This window comes from Pseudochaenichthys georgianus, chromosome 7, assembly GCF_902827115.2.
Source record: "Pseudochaenichthys georgianus chromosome 7, fPseGeo1.2, whole genome shotgun sequence".
NCBI lineage: Eukaryota > Metazoa > Chordata > Actinopteri > Perciformes > Channichthyidae > Pseudochaenichthys > Pseudochaenichthys georgianus.
This window is the reverse complement of record NC_047509.1, coordinates 33,549,572-33,567,496: the sequence shown is the minus strand read 5'-3', so window position 1 is coordinate 33,567,496 and position 17,925 is coordinate 33,549,572. Positions and strand designations below refer to the sequence as shown.

The 17,925-nt window shown below is 43.2% G+C and overlaps 1 protein-coding gene across 1 annotated transcript; it reads left to right on the top strand.

Moving 5' to 3' along the window:
- The first annotated feature begins 11,502 nt into the window (after positions 1-11,502).
- On the top strand, positions 11,503-14,932 carry LOC117449775 (twist-related protein 2-like). Its single transcript, XM_034087647.1, has 2 exons — positions 11,503-13,582; positions 14,440-14,932. Exon 1 carries the CDS (start codon positions 11,863-11,865, stop codon positions 12,487-12,489), a length of 627 nt encoding a protein of 208 aa, XP_033943538.1. The 5' UTR covers positions 11,503-11,862; the 3' UTR covers positions 12,490-13,582; positions 14,440-14,932.
- The last annotated feature ends 2,993 nt before the right edge of the window (positions 14,933-17,925 follow it).

Below are 17,925 nucleotides of genomic sequence, written 5' to 3'. Positions count from 1 at the left end.
AAGTATTCAGTTTCGGCGGCATTTCTTCAGTTTTTCCAAAGGTCTTCTCATCAGGGCGCTATAAATAAAGAACTACGGCAGATCTGTAATATGTAATGCAGCCGAACCGTGTATTACAATGCCGTTATGTGATGACTTTCAAAGAGAAAAGCAAGAGCACTCGGAATTAAGTATTATTTTATTCTTTTAAAATGTTTTCCGGATTTCATATAATATAAACACCAAATCCCAGCATACATTGCGGCTAAAACATCCAATCAGCGTAGCTGGTAATCGCTCGAAATGCTACGTCTGTTTCCGGTTATTTTTATTTTGAAATTCAGTTCCTGACGAACACCAAAAAAGACCGAGATTATGGAATTAAACCAATAAATAAAAGCAAGGATAATTGTGTGTTATTGGTGAGTAAATAACAGTGTGTTATTTTGAAAAGAATAACAAATTAGAAGGAAAAAAAGATTTTAAAAATACGAGCCCCATGTATTTTCCTCACAGACGGCAACACTAAAGGTCTACAATAAAGACCTAAATTAATATTCGGGATGTTCTTGCCTTTAGATTCTCCCAATAAGTCCAAGTACAGAGGGTGACTTTGCTGTGAAAAAACACATTTCCACCAAAAAAACATTAGCATTCATGAAGTAATCTTCGTCATAACTAGCAAACTAAACATCATGTACATGTACTGCACAAATAATCAGAAATAAAAACTCATTACTCGCATAAAATGACATCAAAACGCATTTTAATGGCCAAATTGTCACGGTTGAGTGAAGGAAGCAGGACCCAAATGCAGATAACTCTGATAAACCTTTATTTCAAGGATAATGAAACTAATACAGACAAAACAGAACACTCACCGGTGAACTCAGTCACCAACAAAAGACGAACCGACAAAGACAGACAGAAAAACCAGAACTTAAATACACACAAGACTAATCATACAAACAAGACACAGGTGAGGAGGGAGGAGAAAACACAGGGACACCAGGTGAACACAATCGGGTAAATTAGACACACCAGGGAAACTAACGACAGGGAATCACAGACAGATCTAAACAAGACAAAACACAACGCACCATAGACACCATAGAGACAGATCGTGACAGTACCCCCCCCTCAAGAGACGGATCCCAGACGTCCCAAAAAAAGAACACAAAAGTCCAAAACCTCAAGCAGGGTGGGTGGAGGGGGTCCAGCGGAGGGACGTATCACTAGGCCACCAGGGTGGGTGGAGGGGGTCAGGAGGACGGGACTGAGCTGACCGCCAAGGAGCACAGCAGAGGACCAGGAAGGGATCTCGGGCGGACGGCCCGGGGGCAAGGCAGAGTTCATGGAGGGGCGAAGACCACAGCGGGCAAACTCAGGGGGCCGAGCATGAGAGCGAAGGCAGCGGCAGGAAGAGTCAGGGGGCCGAGCAGGAGGGCGAAGACCGTGGCACTCAGGGGGCCGGGCTCGAAGGCGAAGACCACGGCTCTCAGGGGGCCTGGCTCGAAGGCGAAGACCGCGGCTCTCAGAGGGCCGGGCTCGAGGGCGAAGACCAGACAGCTCCGGAGGCCGGGCAGGAAGGCGCTGACGGGACAGCTCCGGAGGCCGGGCAGGAAGGCGCTGACGGGACAGCTCCGGAGGCCGGGCAGGACCCGGTGTCGGCCGGACAGGAACCAGAGCCGGTGGGACAGGCTTCGGCAGGATCCCCCACGGAAGAGGACCAGGAGTTGGCAGGACCCCCGGCGAGACAGGTAACGGCGGGACCTCCAATGGAACAAGACATGGGATTGGCAGGACTCTCAGCGGGTCCTCCAACGGAACAGGACACAGGGTTGGCAGAACCCCCGGCAGAAGAGAAGTCTGCGGGGCCTCCAACGGGACAGGACACAGGGTTGGCAGGACCCCCGGCAGGAGAGCAGTCAGCGGGGCCTCCAACGGGACAGGACACAGGGTTGGCAGGACCCCCGGCAGAAGAGTAGTCGGAGGGGCCTCCAACGGGACAGGACATAGGGCTGGCAGGACCCCCGGCAGAAGAGTCGGTGGCGGAACCCCCAACGGGACAGGACACAGGGTTGGCAGGACCCCCGGCAGGAGAGCAGTCGTCGGGACCTCCAACGGCACAGGACACAGGGTTGGCAGGACCCCCGGCAGAAGAGTAGTCGGCGGGGCCTCCAACGGGACAGGACACAGGGTTGGCAGGACCCCCGGCAGGAGAGCAGTCGTCGGGACCTCCAACGGCACAGGACATAGGGTTGGCAGGACCCCCAGAAGAAGAGTAGTCGGTGGGACCTCCAACGGCACAGGACATAGGGCTGGCAGGACCCCCGGCAGAAGAGTAGTCGGCGGGGCCTCCAACGGCTCAGGACATAGAGTTGGCAGGACCCCCAGCGGAACCTCCCACGGCACACGAGTAGGGACTTGAGTGGAGACTCGAGAGGAAACTTGAGAGTCGACTTGAGAGATGACTTGAGAGGGATCTTGAGCGGGATCTTGAACGGAGACTTGAGAGGGGACTCGAGAGGGGACTCGAGAGGGGACTCGAGAGGAGACTCGAGAGGAGACTCGAGAGGGGACTGGAGAGGAGACTCGAGAGGGGACTCGAGAGGGGACTCGAGAGGGGACTCGAGAGGGGACTCGAGAGGGGACTTGTGTCGGTCGGTACGCCGACAGGACACAGGGAGCTGGCGTCGGCTGGAGAGCCAGCAGGAGACGAGGTGCTGGAGTCGGCCGGTACGCCGACAAGACTCGGGGAGCTGGCGTCGGCTGGGGAGCCAGCAGGAGACGAGGTGCTGGAGTCGGCCGGTACGCCGACAGGACTCGGGGAACTGGCGTCGGCTGGAGTGCCAGCAGGAGACGAGGTGCTGGAGTCGGCCGGTACGCCGACAAGACTCGGGGAGCTGGCGTCGGCTGGGGAGCCAGCCCTGTAGCCGAAACTGGAGTCGGGCCCATGGCTTCTGGGGCCGGTACTGAAGCCGGAACCATGGCTGCTGGGGCCGGAACTGAGGCTGGAACCATGGCTGTGTCGGCCAGTTCTGTTGCCGGAACCATGGCTTCTGGGACCTGTACTGGAGCCCGAACCATGGCTGCTGGGGCTGAAACCAGGGCTGGAACCATGGTTGCTGGGGCCAGGACTGGGGCTGGAACCATGGCTCTTGGGGCTCGGGCTGCTAGCTTGGCCTTGCGACTCCTCTTAGCAGCCGCCTGAATACTCCGTGGACCTCCATAAGCCAGACGAGTTCCAGAATACGACTCCTGGACAGGAGCAGGAACTGGGGCAGAAGCATGGGTTGACTCCAGACGGAACACACCGAGACGTTTGTAGTCAGCAGGCTGGAAATCACACACCCAGAGGAAGTTCAAAATCCAGCCAGGTAAGAATTTCACCAAGTCTGGTTTCTCCATAGCCAACCGGTGCGCCTCTACCAGAGCGGCCTCCTTCTGCCGAACACTGGACGCTCCCTTCCACCAATCATAGCAGCAAGCCAAATAAAAGGAAAAATGTTGTAGTTCCACCTCAAAAGGATCATCTGCTGGGTCCATTTCTGGTCGGTTCGTACTGTCACGGTTGAGTGAAGGAAGCAGGACCCAAATGCAGATAACTCTGATAAACCTTTATTTCAAGGATAATGAAACTAATACAGACAAAACAGAACACTCACCGGTGAACTCAGTCACCAACAAAAGACGAACTGACAAAGACAGACAGAAAAACCAGAACTTAAATACACACAAGACTAATCATACAAACAAGACACAGGTGAGGAGGGAGGAGAAAACACAGGGACACCAGGTGAACACAATCGGGTAAATTAGACACACCAGGGAAACTAACGACAGGGAATCACAGACAGATCTAAACAAGACAAAACACAACGCACCATAGACACCATAGAGACAGATCGTGACACAAATGAACCTTAAAATAGGCATTTTCCACCGAGAATAACACGAAGGCTAGCCATTGTTGTTGATCACGTGGTCTGGGAGCTGTTGCAGCGTCCTTAGCAACCACCTTAGCAACCATGAATGTGTACACATTCATGAAGTAATCTTCGTCATAACTAGCAAACTAAACATCATGTACATGTACTGCACAAATAATCAGAAATAAAAACTCATTACTCGCATAAAATGACATCAAAACACATTTTAATGGCCAAATGAACCTTAAAATAGGCATTTTCCACCGAGAATAACACGAAGGTCAGCCATTGTTGTTGATCACGTGGGCTATGAAGGTCTATGGGACGCACTGCCCGTAGAAGCCTGACGGTCAAGGGGTCCGCTGTCCGCAATGAAGGTCTATGGGACGCCCTGCCCGTAGAAGCCTGACGGGCAAGGGGTACCCTGTACGTAATATGGCGACGGGGAGGGGCCCTGACCATCCGTCAATATGTGACGGGTTGGGAGTGAGAACGTGTTGCGCGCGCGCGCGCGCACACACACACACACACACACAATGTTCGTATTCAGTCTCCTGATTTTAAATGCGAATTAAATCATTTGAGTGTTCCCAAAGCACCAGTGTTCTGCAGTTTGTGTGGGCCTACTGTAGTGTTGCACAGTTTTGGAAGATTCATAGCTAACCACACTGAAGATTATGGATTATCTCATATTATTAAGCCTCAATTTGTCCTCCCCCCCTCTAACATCACCAGAAGTAATAATTTAAGGGGTCATTTCTCAAAAAAATCGTCCACCAGACCGCCCTAGTATGGTTTGGTCACAGCCATTTCCATAGCCCCACCAAAAATATTTTCCACCAGCCGCCACTGAGTACAACTTTGTACGGAGATATACACATCAGCGTTGCAAGCTCATTTCCATTGGAGACGTGCACTGGCTGCCAAGGTATTTTTTTTCTGGCCGCGGCTTTCAACTTTGGGACCGCAAGCAGCACGAGGAACAACCAATCACAACCAAGAAACATCTCAACTTCCGTAAACACAAGTGTACGGCAAATATGGAAGATAAGTTAATTTCACAGCGGGTGGATGGTAACCCTGACTTTAAGATCTGTCCAGCATGTCCCCCCACTGCTGCTAAAATGTAACACGATCATTAATATCCTCTCCACTTTCCAGTATCAAGTGTCGCTTTCCGGGACACACCCCCACACAAAATATTGTGTCCCTGTTTTGATCCGCTCTGTGTGTATTTACATGAACACAGAGTGGATCAAAGCAGATACATATACACCGTTTTTTAGGGAAAACACTGCGGCCCCACAGACAATATTGTAATATATCTTTAACAATCAACACCTTAAATGGGTAAAGATGGTCGCTTAACGTACTACCGTACAACCTGCCTCAGCGCCCCTAAAAGTCGGCACAAGAGTAGACATGCAGAGCCGGACCGACGCAGTAAAGTTCTACACCGCCTGACAGCAGACATGAAACAATAATTTAAAACAAGACGTGCCGCAAACATGCCGCAAGCTCATCCATCGGCTATGACTCCCCCTACTGTACATAACTTTGGGCAAGGTTCATAGTGTTAAATATTGTAAAGCAAGCAACTGCCGGACTTACGCTCTACAAATACTCACACTATAAAAACACGCTAAACACAAGTCAATAAATATAAACTCACCTTATTATTTTCATGGCTTTATCCTAGCTAACACCAGTGAAAGACAATGTTTACAAATTGACAGCGGTATTTACGTTGCTCGTTGTAACGGCAAATGTGAACTCGGCTTTTTGCAAACAATGTGTCTTGTGATAACCTGTAACTATGGCGAACATTTGATGACATTTTCAAATAAAGATTTTTTGCAAATTGTTCTGCTTTTCATCTTGTCCATTAAAGTGCCATATTGTTCACGTTCAATTACGAAACTATTAAAGTACGGTTTTGAGTCCGACCATTTTGATTTGTGAATAAAATATTTGTCAATAATAATTTGAAGCTGAGTAATCGGCTGCAGAGCAAGCTGCTGACGTATGTGCTCAGTGGGCGGAGTTACAGAGATAAACATAACTTTTCTTATTTCTTAACATGATTGAGACTTATAGAACGTACATCCCTCAAGATTAAAATAGTTCTACATGATTGATTGATGTTTCGATGAGAAACATGAATACATTCTGTCTCATATATTAACTGCATATTTGCAAATAGAACAACCCTACTTTTCCCTTTTTTTCAGTCTGGGATCCTTATGGATTATCCCATTATCTGTTGGCCTAAATTAGTCAGTTAGCTCCACAGGGACTAACTAACTTTGTGCTAAACCTTAAAACTTCTGATAGTTAATATCAGTGTTTCAAAATTCAAAACATTTGTTATACTAAAACATCTCAGAAAAAGGTATATACATGTTTGAGAAGTTTAAAATGACAAACATGTATCATGCTGTCATGCATAGGTATTTTCTTGTCAGCAACTTTGTGTTAAAATACCCATAATACCATATTTAGTAAGCCAGGAAAAGGTTTAGTTTGTCCCAATATACAGTATGTCAATTGCAGTATGCCAAAAATACCAGGATGTCATACTGCATCGAGTCACATGTATCATTCATCATTCTTTTCTGCTGTCCTGGCCCACAATCCTTTGCGCAGGGGTTATTTTTCATATTCACAGACAGAGACAGATCCTCTCTAGCCATATCTCAGGTAAAGGCTACAGTCACTAGCCTTGTCTGTCTGCTGTTTGTTTCTCAGCAGGCTGCATACAGCTGGTTTATCTGGAGAAGTCTCCCTGCTACAGCTGGAAAAGTGAGAGCGAAGCAAACCAGTAAAGTCCGGGGCAATAAAACCAAAACAAGCGTTTAACAAACACTGAGTTGATGCTGTGTCAGATGTCACGACCAAGTGGCCTACGTGGGCCACAGTTTGGGAATCAGTAATCTAACAGATACAGGGAAACATTCACATGCAGTCAAGGTTCTGTACAATTAGCTGTTAACTCGCTAGTAAGTTACAGAGTGTCTCCTTTTAGATGCTATTGTGTATTAGGAGGTTTTCTGAATGAGCTATTTGAGTGAAAATAATCAACTACATTTAACCTAAAACAATGAGCTGACAGAAGCTAAAACGCTATGGGACCTTCAGGGTTAGGTGAATCGAAAAAAACAAAAACAATACCTATACCGTAATCAGCACTGATGTCAGGAACACTCTTTGTAAAAAACACTAGAAAAACTAACAATATATTATTTCCCTTTCGAAGAAATATCTGCACATGGTGGATATTTTGAAGTAAACCAATTCTACCATTAATTTTTTTTTTTATGGAAAACAACTAAATGTGTTTTCTCTATTATAAAATGACAACCAGGTACTGTACCTAACATCCTGTAACTGATTTGTTTATATAGTGGACTGTCATTATTTGTGCGTCTGTGTAATGCATGCCACAGTGTAAACCCATGAATTTGCAAGCATGTGTGTGTGCCATGTGTGTGTATACATAAGCTGCACATGTGATAACATTCTCCCATTTCTCTGGGTGGAAATATTTATGCTAAGTCCTCATTTGAGCATGCAGTTCAAACAGACGGGGTCCGGTGTTCTTTCCCTTTTTTCTGAATGAGTCAGCCTCCGGGGGGCCTTCCCAGACAAGACCAAGCATTGTGAGCGTGGCCCGCCCCCTCCACTCTTCCCTGACCCAATACGTGTGTTTATATCAAGACCTGATATCCATTTTCCGTCACACACTCCCGTTGCTAAGAGGTATTTATTTTTTAGCGAGAAAGGAAGAGTTTCGAGGGAGCTGTGATGTGTAAATAGTTGTGATCCGTCACAGGTGCCCCATCGCCCGTGGAGAGGACACACGGTCTGATGACGGATACAGAAAATAAGATGAAAAGGAATCAATGAGTTTGGCTGCTCAGCTGTATTTATGGGCGCTAATTTCCACAAATACTCAAAGCTTTGCATGAGAGAAGGATTGTTACTTTGACTCAGGCTCTCTGGTGTAAATATTTCTAGTCATTCAACACTAGACTGATTGTGTTTATATTCGTTTGGTCATTGTGTGACTGCACGCCTGGTTTCGTCAGAGTTTGAGAAACTGTTACTCATGTCTCAAACCTCAAACTATCACATTTGTTAGAGCTGCACTAAATAATATGCTTTATATTAATAATGGATCAAATGACGATGTCTGCGTGAAAGATGTTGTTGTATATTGCTTTAAGCCACCTTTAGCTTATTGTTGTTGTTTTCCGCACTTCAACTTGACTCTCATTGACCCTGTTTCCAGCCAGCTGTTTTCCGTGAAAGAGCTCTGATAAACACATTACACACTACAAGTCTAACACCAAACAGCAAACACATGTAGTAGTGGGGAACATAGTTGAGCATCTAGGAGATAAGAGATAAACAAAATAGAGCTAAAAGAAGAGTGAGGACTGGACTTAAAAACAACTTTTCCAACATGGCGGTTATATTATTGTAACTTATTTTGCTGTTCTGGGTTGCCTGGGAACAAATACATGTATGTTCAATTCAAGGATTCACATCAAAACACATGTATCCTTGAGGACTACTACCATACATTTTCCTACATCGATTGTATTCATATTTATATCTTCATTGCTACGTGACGTCTCTTGGTACAAATGTTGATAACCCTTTGGAAGCAATGGGCAGCCCCAATGAAACACAGTATTCAGCACCTTGGTCACTCAGGAGTTCTAATACATAATATCTAATAATAGTATGAGAGTCCCTGTCGAGAATGAATCCTATTTCATCTCAATTCTTTAGACATTACTTAACCATATGAAGCATGTGCAAGTTCAGAGAAGTTTACCTACTTTTTTTTTCCATATAAACGATCTCTCTCTCCTCCTGCTGCCTCTAATAAGCTGATTATAGGTTACCCTATTTTTGCCACAATCTCTAACCAGAGGTGGGAAGTAGTGGAGTACAAATACTTTGTTACTGTACTTAAGTACATCTTTCTGGTATCAGAACTTTACTCCACTACTTATTTTTCGGACTACTTTTTACTTTGACTTCTTACATTTTTGACACAACTTTCTACTTCTTACATTTTCAAAACAGGCTCGTTACTTTAGTTTTAATCTGTGTTTGGTGACGTGGTCAATATTATTTGAGTCATTGCGTGCACACAACACAATTATTGAGTTGGGTTCTTCATTAATTGATCCCACCATTTTAAATAAAGTTCACCATATAACTCACTTCAATTCAGTTTTTTTTCTAAAGCATTACGGTAATAATTGTTGTGATGTTTCCAAGGAAGAGGTAGAGTCACCATAGAATCTACAATGTAGGCGTTTATTTCCCCACTTGTTTTCTTTGCTTGTGTTCTAAATGGTTGTTGTTCAGTGTTGAAATATTGGTTACCTAACAAATAGAAGATCTTTATTGTTCTATTATAAAGTGAGCTCCAGTTACCAGCTACTCTATGAAACAGCTGGTAGTTATGGGAACTTTTTACTTTTTCGAAGCCCATCTTTTTTTACTTTGACTTGAGTAAAGAAGTTTAGTCAGTACTTTTACTAGAGTATTTTTAAAACACTAGTATCTGTACTTCTACTTGAGTAAAGGATGTGTGTACTTTTGCCCTCTCAGCTGTCTGCAACAGCCAATCATCAATCACTCTGTAGTCAGCTGTCATTTCAGACGCTAACGCTGCGGGCCTCCTGCACCCTAGATTTACCTCCATTCATCATATCCACTTCCCAGGTTGAGCTCATCAGAAGTTTGTCATCAATCCATCAACATCACCACCACATCAAGTTCAGAAAGGGTTCAGAATGTCATTATCATCTATTCACCAAAAATGTTCCCGAAACAAATACAAATGTGGTTGATTATGATATGATAGTAGTATAAAAACCAATAAAGGTTTAGTGGAAGATGTACAAACGATGGTTGGGTCAACAGGAACTTCTCCCTAGAGGATCATAGTCCCATGTGAAAACAAAAGTCAATATTGAGTGACGTATCCATGTTAGGAAAGTTACATAGCGTTCGTAATTTACATAATGGTTTGTTCCGTAATAACCATAAGTAACACAAAGTTATTTTAGCCTAGAAAATTGGTAGCAGACATTTTAATGGGCTGATAACATTTAAAACGGATAAGCATTCAATATTTTTACAATGGGATAGGTCTAAAACTCCAGTGTGTTATTGGAAAATCTAGGTTCTGTGTGGAGGCTTGGATTGCACAAGGGTATAGATGAAGATAATGAAGAAAAAGCAAACACTGGATTCCTGGAACCTCAAATGGGGCACATTCTGACATGGGGCTGTACCTGTACATATTATATATGTTTTAGTTGGTTAAACAAAAACATACATAAGTGGAATGATACATGGAAGTGTATATTCTTAATTTCGATTTGCGCCATCTTCAAGTTCACTAGAAGACACTTCCAGTTCTGAACAAAATCCTTTTTACTCGGAGGGAAGCATTTTGTCTCTGAATCGCAAAACGGTAACAATAGTCCATTTCATTTTGGATGTGTGGCTGTTAGCCATGCTTGAGTCTCGACCAGGTGTTTTAAGAGCAAAGTCCACGTTGGACCTGGACCGAGGCTTGTTCTGGATGTAGCTCAGTGAAGCAGGCCTCCCACTGATCCACGCAACTCATTATTTCCCTAATGCTGGGATTAGACCTCAGTGCTGCAGAGCTGACTGTGTGCCAGATCTTTTCTCCCTCCAGGTCTATCATGAAAAACAACAGCCAGTTCACTGGCAGTGAAATAAAACACACCGTCTTTGTTGTTTCATGAAGAAGGTGTGACATTTCGAGCTGACTTTTCCAATTATTTCTTGGAACACCAATAAGGATGTTTTGCCTTATGATGATGTCTGATTGGAGGCCATAGTTAGTGTGATGGTATTGTGAGAAGGGGTACTATAGTATTTCTGTATTTACCTTTGGTAATTTAGGCTATTCCTATTACATCTTTAATGATGACAGATCTACCACAATTGTAGCTTCTTCTCAGAACTTCAAAACCACAATATCAACCATGAAAGAATTATTGCCCACATATTTAACCATTACAACATGTAGATGAAATGTTACGTGTTAAAGAATCACCACGTTTCACTATTTATAAAGACAGAACGAAGTGATATGACTGTCAACCCAGAAACAAAAACATTTGTGGAGATCCTTTTTTTTTCTCTTTTTCTCTGAACTATACTTGATGATGGTGCTGAGTTGTGGAGGCAGGGGGGACGGAGAGCCAGGCAGCGAGATGGGGGATGGTAGCGTCTTGCCTTGGAGGAAATCTGGAACCTATAAACTTGGGCAACTTCTCTGACAAGAAGTGAGCGTCACCAGGGTTTGATTTGGTTGGCTGCATGACGCACCTTTGTCTCCGCCTCGTCTCTTTGATCCGACCAATCGCTTATGGCTCATTCTTCCTGTTGTCTTCAGCTCAGCTGTCCAAGAAAAGTTCTCCGGACCAATCGGTGACTCAGATGGGAGGGAAGCTGAACGTTTCATGGTTCCCTCCCTTTAAAAAGTCAGATTCAGGTTGCTGTTGTCTCACATGCAGCCACAGGAGCGAGACATGAGAACGGTTGGATTTGCCGATGCAGTGCACTCTGACAGAAGCTGAAAAGATACCATTGGCACGTTTCTACATGTGTAGATGAAGAGGCAATGTGGAAATCCAAAGCCGAGTGCTGATTACCTACCCATTTCGAATTGGCATGTTCGGCAAAGCTGATCACTTTTGGAAAAGAAGAACAACACATCAGAAGGCCGGAGAAACGTAACAGGGGGAGTTCCCTGAAGACAAACAGACAGGAGGAAAACAGTGAGGGAAGAAGGGGGGGAGTGGAGAAAGATATAGTGAAGGCAAGAGAGAAGCACTGGAGATATTCAGAAAAGTGAAGGGTTGAGAGTCCCAAGAGAAGACAGAAAATCATGCGAGAGGAGGAGCAGTCCAATGATGACCACCCCGAGGGAGGGGTGGTTTCCAGTGAGGAAAACACAGGAAGAACACCTTCTAACGCCTGCCCTGTTGTCGTAGCAACACCTGGGGTCACCGGGCGTAAACGGCAGACGGGCTCAAATGCGGATGATCAACTTACAACTCCGACTACATCTGCACACGATGGCAAGATCAAGCCAGGGGAGGACATTCAGACCTTCCCCCTAACCAGACCGAAAAGACCCAAGAGGAGTCCTCAAGATCGATCACCTTCCTCGGCAACGTCCCTTTCTCCTGACCTGAGTCCCGGAAGTCTGGAGGACCCTCACGGGCAGCGGGTGATCGCCAACATCCGAGAGAGACAGCGTACGCAATCTCTGAACGACGCCTTTACATCATTGCGTAAAATAATCCCAACACTCCCCTCTGACAAACTGAGCAAGATCCAGACCCTTAAATTGGCGTCGCGCTACATCGACTTTCTGTACAAGGTTCTGGAGAATGACGAGATGGACACCAAGATGGCTGGATGTAACTACCTGGCCCACGAGAGACTAAGCTACGCCTTCTCGGTCTGGAGGATGGAGGGGGCCTGGTCATCCATGTCGGCTGGCCACTAGCCCCTTTTAAGGGTTATCTTTTGACTGTTGCCGTAAAATGTATGATGAATTCCACTTGACAAGGAAATACTCTAACTTGACGCAAAGGGGCGGAGGAGTGTCAGCTCACCTGTGGACTATTTATCACATCAACTTCTTCGGTTTGCCTCAATGATGTCAGAAAGACGTATTTACATTGACATTTGCAGTAGGATGAAGCTGATTTTAAAGCCACTATTGTTGACAAGCTATTGTACATGCCAGATGGATTGCTGTATTTCTGTATGTTGTCTGCCTAAAGCAGCAATTACTGCTTGAGTATGCCAATAGTAGAATTCAAGAGAGGTAGAACAGGGACATTGTGCTCAGCGTATGATTCTAAGCTTTTTTAAGGATTTTTTTTTTTTTTAACGTTTGTGCTTTGTTACATGAATCCCAAAGGAGGACATGACAGGTGACAGATAGTAACATTCAATCTCCTGGCTTTCTCGGGTTTTGCAATTTGACCTCATGTGTCATGTCTGTAGATTTTATCATCATAACTTCCACCTTTAGCATCGTTTTTATCATCATCTTCATAGGTATGCATACTTGGAGCCACATTTGAACTTTATTTCAGCCTGGGGCTAGCAGTTTTTGTGTTATATAAAGAGCCACTATGAGGAGGAGGGATTAGAAGAAAAGAAGAACTGGAAAGATCAAATTGGATGTTCCAACAGAGATTGGACCTTTGACTTTTCCAAGCCTTCAACTCCTACTTTTCCAAGACATAACATGATTCCCTGACCACCTCTGAACCCAAGCGCTGGTGGAAAAAGCAGCCGTGGGCAGGGCAGCCGTCGCCCCGATTTAAGTTTCTTCTCTCCGTACCCAAACCAAGCCCCTTTGTTTCTAGTAGTGCCAAAAAAAACTCTCCTCTTGAAATTCTTTCCTCTCATTCTGGCCCAAATGTGCCTGCGTTGCACGAAACAGTGATGCAGCTTGCGAGCTGACGAGGAGGCGTAATGAAAACAAACGGTCTTGAAAAGCCATGAATCATGCGTGTCACCATCAAAGAGGAGCCCAATGTGGCTCCCTGCTGGGCTCCCATAAACCACTGGAAGTGATGGAGGAGGTGAGAGCTGATTTATACACATACAAATGTGCACAACTATAGGTGTAGCCCTATGCACGCACCCATAAAGAAACACACACATTCTAAATGTCTGGGTTTGAAAAAGAACTTCCGAATTCAATCGAATGAACTACAGAGTTTAGCTTTCAATTCCTATGAAAGGAGAAAACTCCAAAGAGATGACATGTTGTTTGTTTCGATACAAATCCATGACAAACCACTTCTTCGCTCATTGCCAATATGCATTAAGCCCTGCAACCTATCATTAGCATTTCCCAGGGAGGTAGCTAATGTTGCCAGCTCCTGTGAACACTAATGAAGACTTGAGCCTCAAAGTAAGCACAGTGTGGTCTCAGAGGAACAGCATCCACTGACATGTTAGAGGACACTTGACATTTCAAAATTATTTAAGTTTTGGGCCAAAAGACAAAAGCAGTCCCTATGCATTGTATGTACAAAACAGCAGTTGGATAATAACTGATTAGGTATGACAGCTACTTTTTGCTTTTTTACCACTGATACGAAAAATGGCAACATTAATGACCTGAATTGCATTTGCCAACACCCCATATGTGTCAATACTGAACCCCAGTTGAATGCGCATGCATAACCTTGTATTATTATATTTAAATCAAGAAGTATTCTGAATTAGTGTATTCATTCTAGCTTGTTATGAATACAAAAATTGTGTTATTTGTCCATAGATTTTCTTCCTGTTGGTATACTTGGAAATATGAAATTAAATCTCGTTGATTGTGTCATTGCCCCATTGATGTCATGTTTTTTTGGAACAAGGATCAATTTCAAAATGATAAGCCTAAAAACTCATAAGCAGTCTGTCTTTTTTGTCTTTCCAGCTGCTGAATAAAGTGACTGTGATCTTCTCTGGTGTTCATGCTACCATCAAGGTTCAATCATTTGGACTTTGATACAAATGGAATATTTTTAGTTACCTCAATAGGAGTGTATAAGAATATCAAAAGGCATCCGGATCAGGATGCAGACAGATATAGGGCAAGAGGACATTTCTGGACAAACTAAACCATCAAAGAGCTTTAGCTGGACAATAGCTGGACATTTTTGATTGTTTAAATGTTGTGATTATCACTATTTCCCCTGTATATAATAAAAGGAAACTTATATATTAGCTGTCACTGTATAATAGACTTCACCTGCAGTTGAAGCAAGACTATAATCTCTGACAGAATGTATGTTCATCTCTTGTTCACCAGTTTACAATCAAAGCAAGGCTTTGTTTTTAAGGAGCAATTACTTGAAGAATATACAGTGTGTGGAGTGACACTGATACAGCATGACTGGATATCACATGCAGAACAAAATGGATGTAGTAATGCAACATGAATCATTTGTCTGAAAAATAAAACTGTCTTCAAACTTTTTCACAAGTTTCTTGTTGTTTTGCTCAAAGTGGATGATGAACGGTGCAAAGATTTATACTAGCGCCACACCCTCTTTGTCTCCTGTCTCTCTTGTTAAACTGCCTCTTGTTTTCCCTTCCTTCCTCCTTCCCCCGGTCTTTTTTTTAATGAGGTCTGTGTGCCTTTGCCTGGTCAGTCAGGAACAGTTAATTCCTCCAAAAAGAACAAGTTAATGTGCAATTAAAGGCTCCAGGAATATTTATAGCCTGTTTGGGCCCAAATTCATAGTTTTTAGTTTGATCTTTGCAGTTATGCTACACTGGCCTGCAGCCAGCTTTACTGTTGCATATCCTTTAGCAGGAGTTAGATCATTAAAGCTTTCACAGTGTTAACCCACAGGAAAAGTCACATTGTGGCATAACGGCCGTTATCAGAGTTGGTATAAACTGCCGGCCATATTTTATTATTCAAATTATAAAACAATAACTTGTAATTGTCTTGTGTGTTCTTCACTGTGGAAATGTTAGACACATTAGTACCTAAATGAGTGACTAAGATTGAGTCTCACAGATTTTAATATGCTTGGGTTTCACTTAAATATAGTATAGATTTGATCAATAAAATGGCTTGAATATGGTTTATATTACATTTGATGTTACTTGACATTGATTTCAACCGTTGCTCATCTTCTTCTCAAAAATGCAGCATGCTTTGGTCGAAGAGTTTGCCGAAATGTGCATTATTTTCAGTAAATGAGCAAAACAATTCAAAAATTACTAAGACTGCTAACACAAAGGGGGGTTTCCAGTTGATCTGATTAGACCTCTGCTGAGGTAGGAGTGGGGTTGTGATGGAAATTATGTGAAGTCAAAGATGTACAAGTTATGAATGTAAAGGTGAATATTGTCTTAATAACAAAACAAAACAATTGTTCATGTTCTTTACTAAACTGCTATTTTATCAGAATGTTTAAATTAAACAATCTATTTTTGCTACGCATAGGCCTAATGTTGTAACAGTGCAATTCAGTTTTAGTTTCTGCCTCTTTGTCAGTTAGCTGCTCGTTAATAAATATTAAAAGTTCACAGACCTGAGAAGTGTGCTTGCTCTGTAGATCCAGGTTTCTAGCAGCTGACTGCTCACAGACTTCACAGCTGGGATCAATCAATGCTGCTAACGTCACAGGGAATGGATAGGAAATAGGTTAAGACAGGGGTCTGCAACCTTTTTGACCAAAAGAGCCATGTTGCTCCTTTTTCCAAAACATCTTTTTGTCTGGAGCCGCAAAACATATTTCATAGTTTTTTGTTATATCAGACAAAAACTAGAGTTTTTTTGCATTTATTAGGCTATTTATTACATGATATAAAACTGTTAACCTCTAATAAGAAACAAAGAACTCTTATAAGGAGAATTAAAAATAATACACAGGCCTACTTTAAAATAAATTAAACACAGCACTTGGGGAGTCCTTTGCACATTTGAAGGAACAAAATAAAATAAATATATTATTAAAATGTGCCCACTTTGAAATAAATAAACATATAGCTGCACCCTAAAAAGAGTTAAAGGTAGGTAAGAATGGAGAACCAGCTCGAGGGCGCTAGAATTTGAAAGTACACAACTGGAAAAAATATGCCTCTTTCTTCAGACTTTCTTACAGAGTCCCTCCTCCAACACACACGAACGCGCACATGACCAATGAGGGCACGAGATAAGCTTGGATGGAAGGCTGACAGGCAGGTAGGCCATCCAGTTATTTTAGCCGGGCTGGCTCAGATGATTGGTCGTGCTTTTTACAGCGCTACGGCTTCCAGAGATACATTTTTGTATGTATGTATATATATATATATATATATGCATTGCTATCGGGACGTTAAGAGCATTCCATGGAATATAACAAAGTGTTTTCTGAAAAAAAATGACATACCCCATTAAAATATGACTGAAGATCGTCAGCTGTCTTCCTCTCCCTTGTTGTTCCTCGATACGTAAAGGCTGCACCACCGTTGACAACTTCTCTCTAAATATCAAACATACCGGTAAACCAGCATCGTTTGCTGTGAAAGCATACAACTCTGTCCACGCAGAATTAAATCCTGTATTCCTCCGGTACTTTTCTTTGATTTATCCATAGTTCGCTCATCGAGCCGGGGGTCAGGTTATTCGCCTCCAAGAAAAGGCGCTCGCGCGGGACCGTAGCAGGATGTGACGCATATTTTAGTTGACCTAATTAAAACCGTTTTGTTTTTTATTTATGTGTCACAGTATCACCTCAAAATACAAGATACGAAACATTTTCAACTATGCAACAAAATATAAATAGTCCTACAAATACTTTTATTTTATTTCCTTCTTATTTTTGTATAAGATCAAGGGAGCCAGAGCAGAGGGCTTAAAGGGCCGCGGGTTCCGACCCCTGGGTTAAGACATTGAAAATAAACACACTAGCTATGACTGAAAAGGCGTCGTTTGAACACATAGCTTGTTATTCCTACCATTCACACAATTTAATAAATGTGATATAGATACCCACAATATACATTAACCCGGTTACAATATTCATAAATAAAGCACTAAGATAGCTAGCTAATGCTATAGCAGATGGTGTAACCATACTTTCAAGCCCAATATTAAATCTGAGTGTGGTCATAATAAACTAAAGCTAGCATTAGCTTTAATGCTAGCTTTAGCTAATTATGACCACTTACTTAGCATAGAGTATTATCTGCTTGCTAACAGCATAATTAGAATTTACTGAGCAAATTAGCTTGCCGCTAAAGACAAGATGGAGGATGTCATTAAAACTGAACTCATATTGCTAGTTAGCCTATTCATGTTGTCAGGGGGAGGCTAACATTTTAAAAATAACAGTAAAAGCTTACTCAATTTCAACACTCTTCTGGTAAAGAATATTTCCTCCACAAACTATACACTTGGAAGAAGAATCCTATACTGGTGATT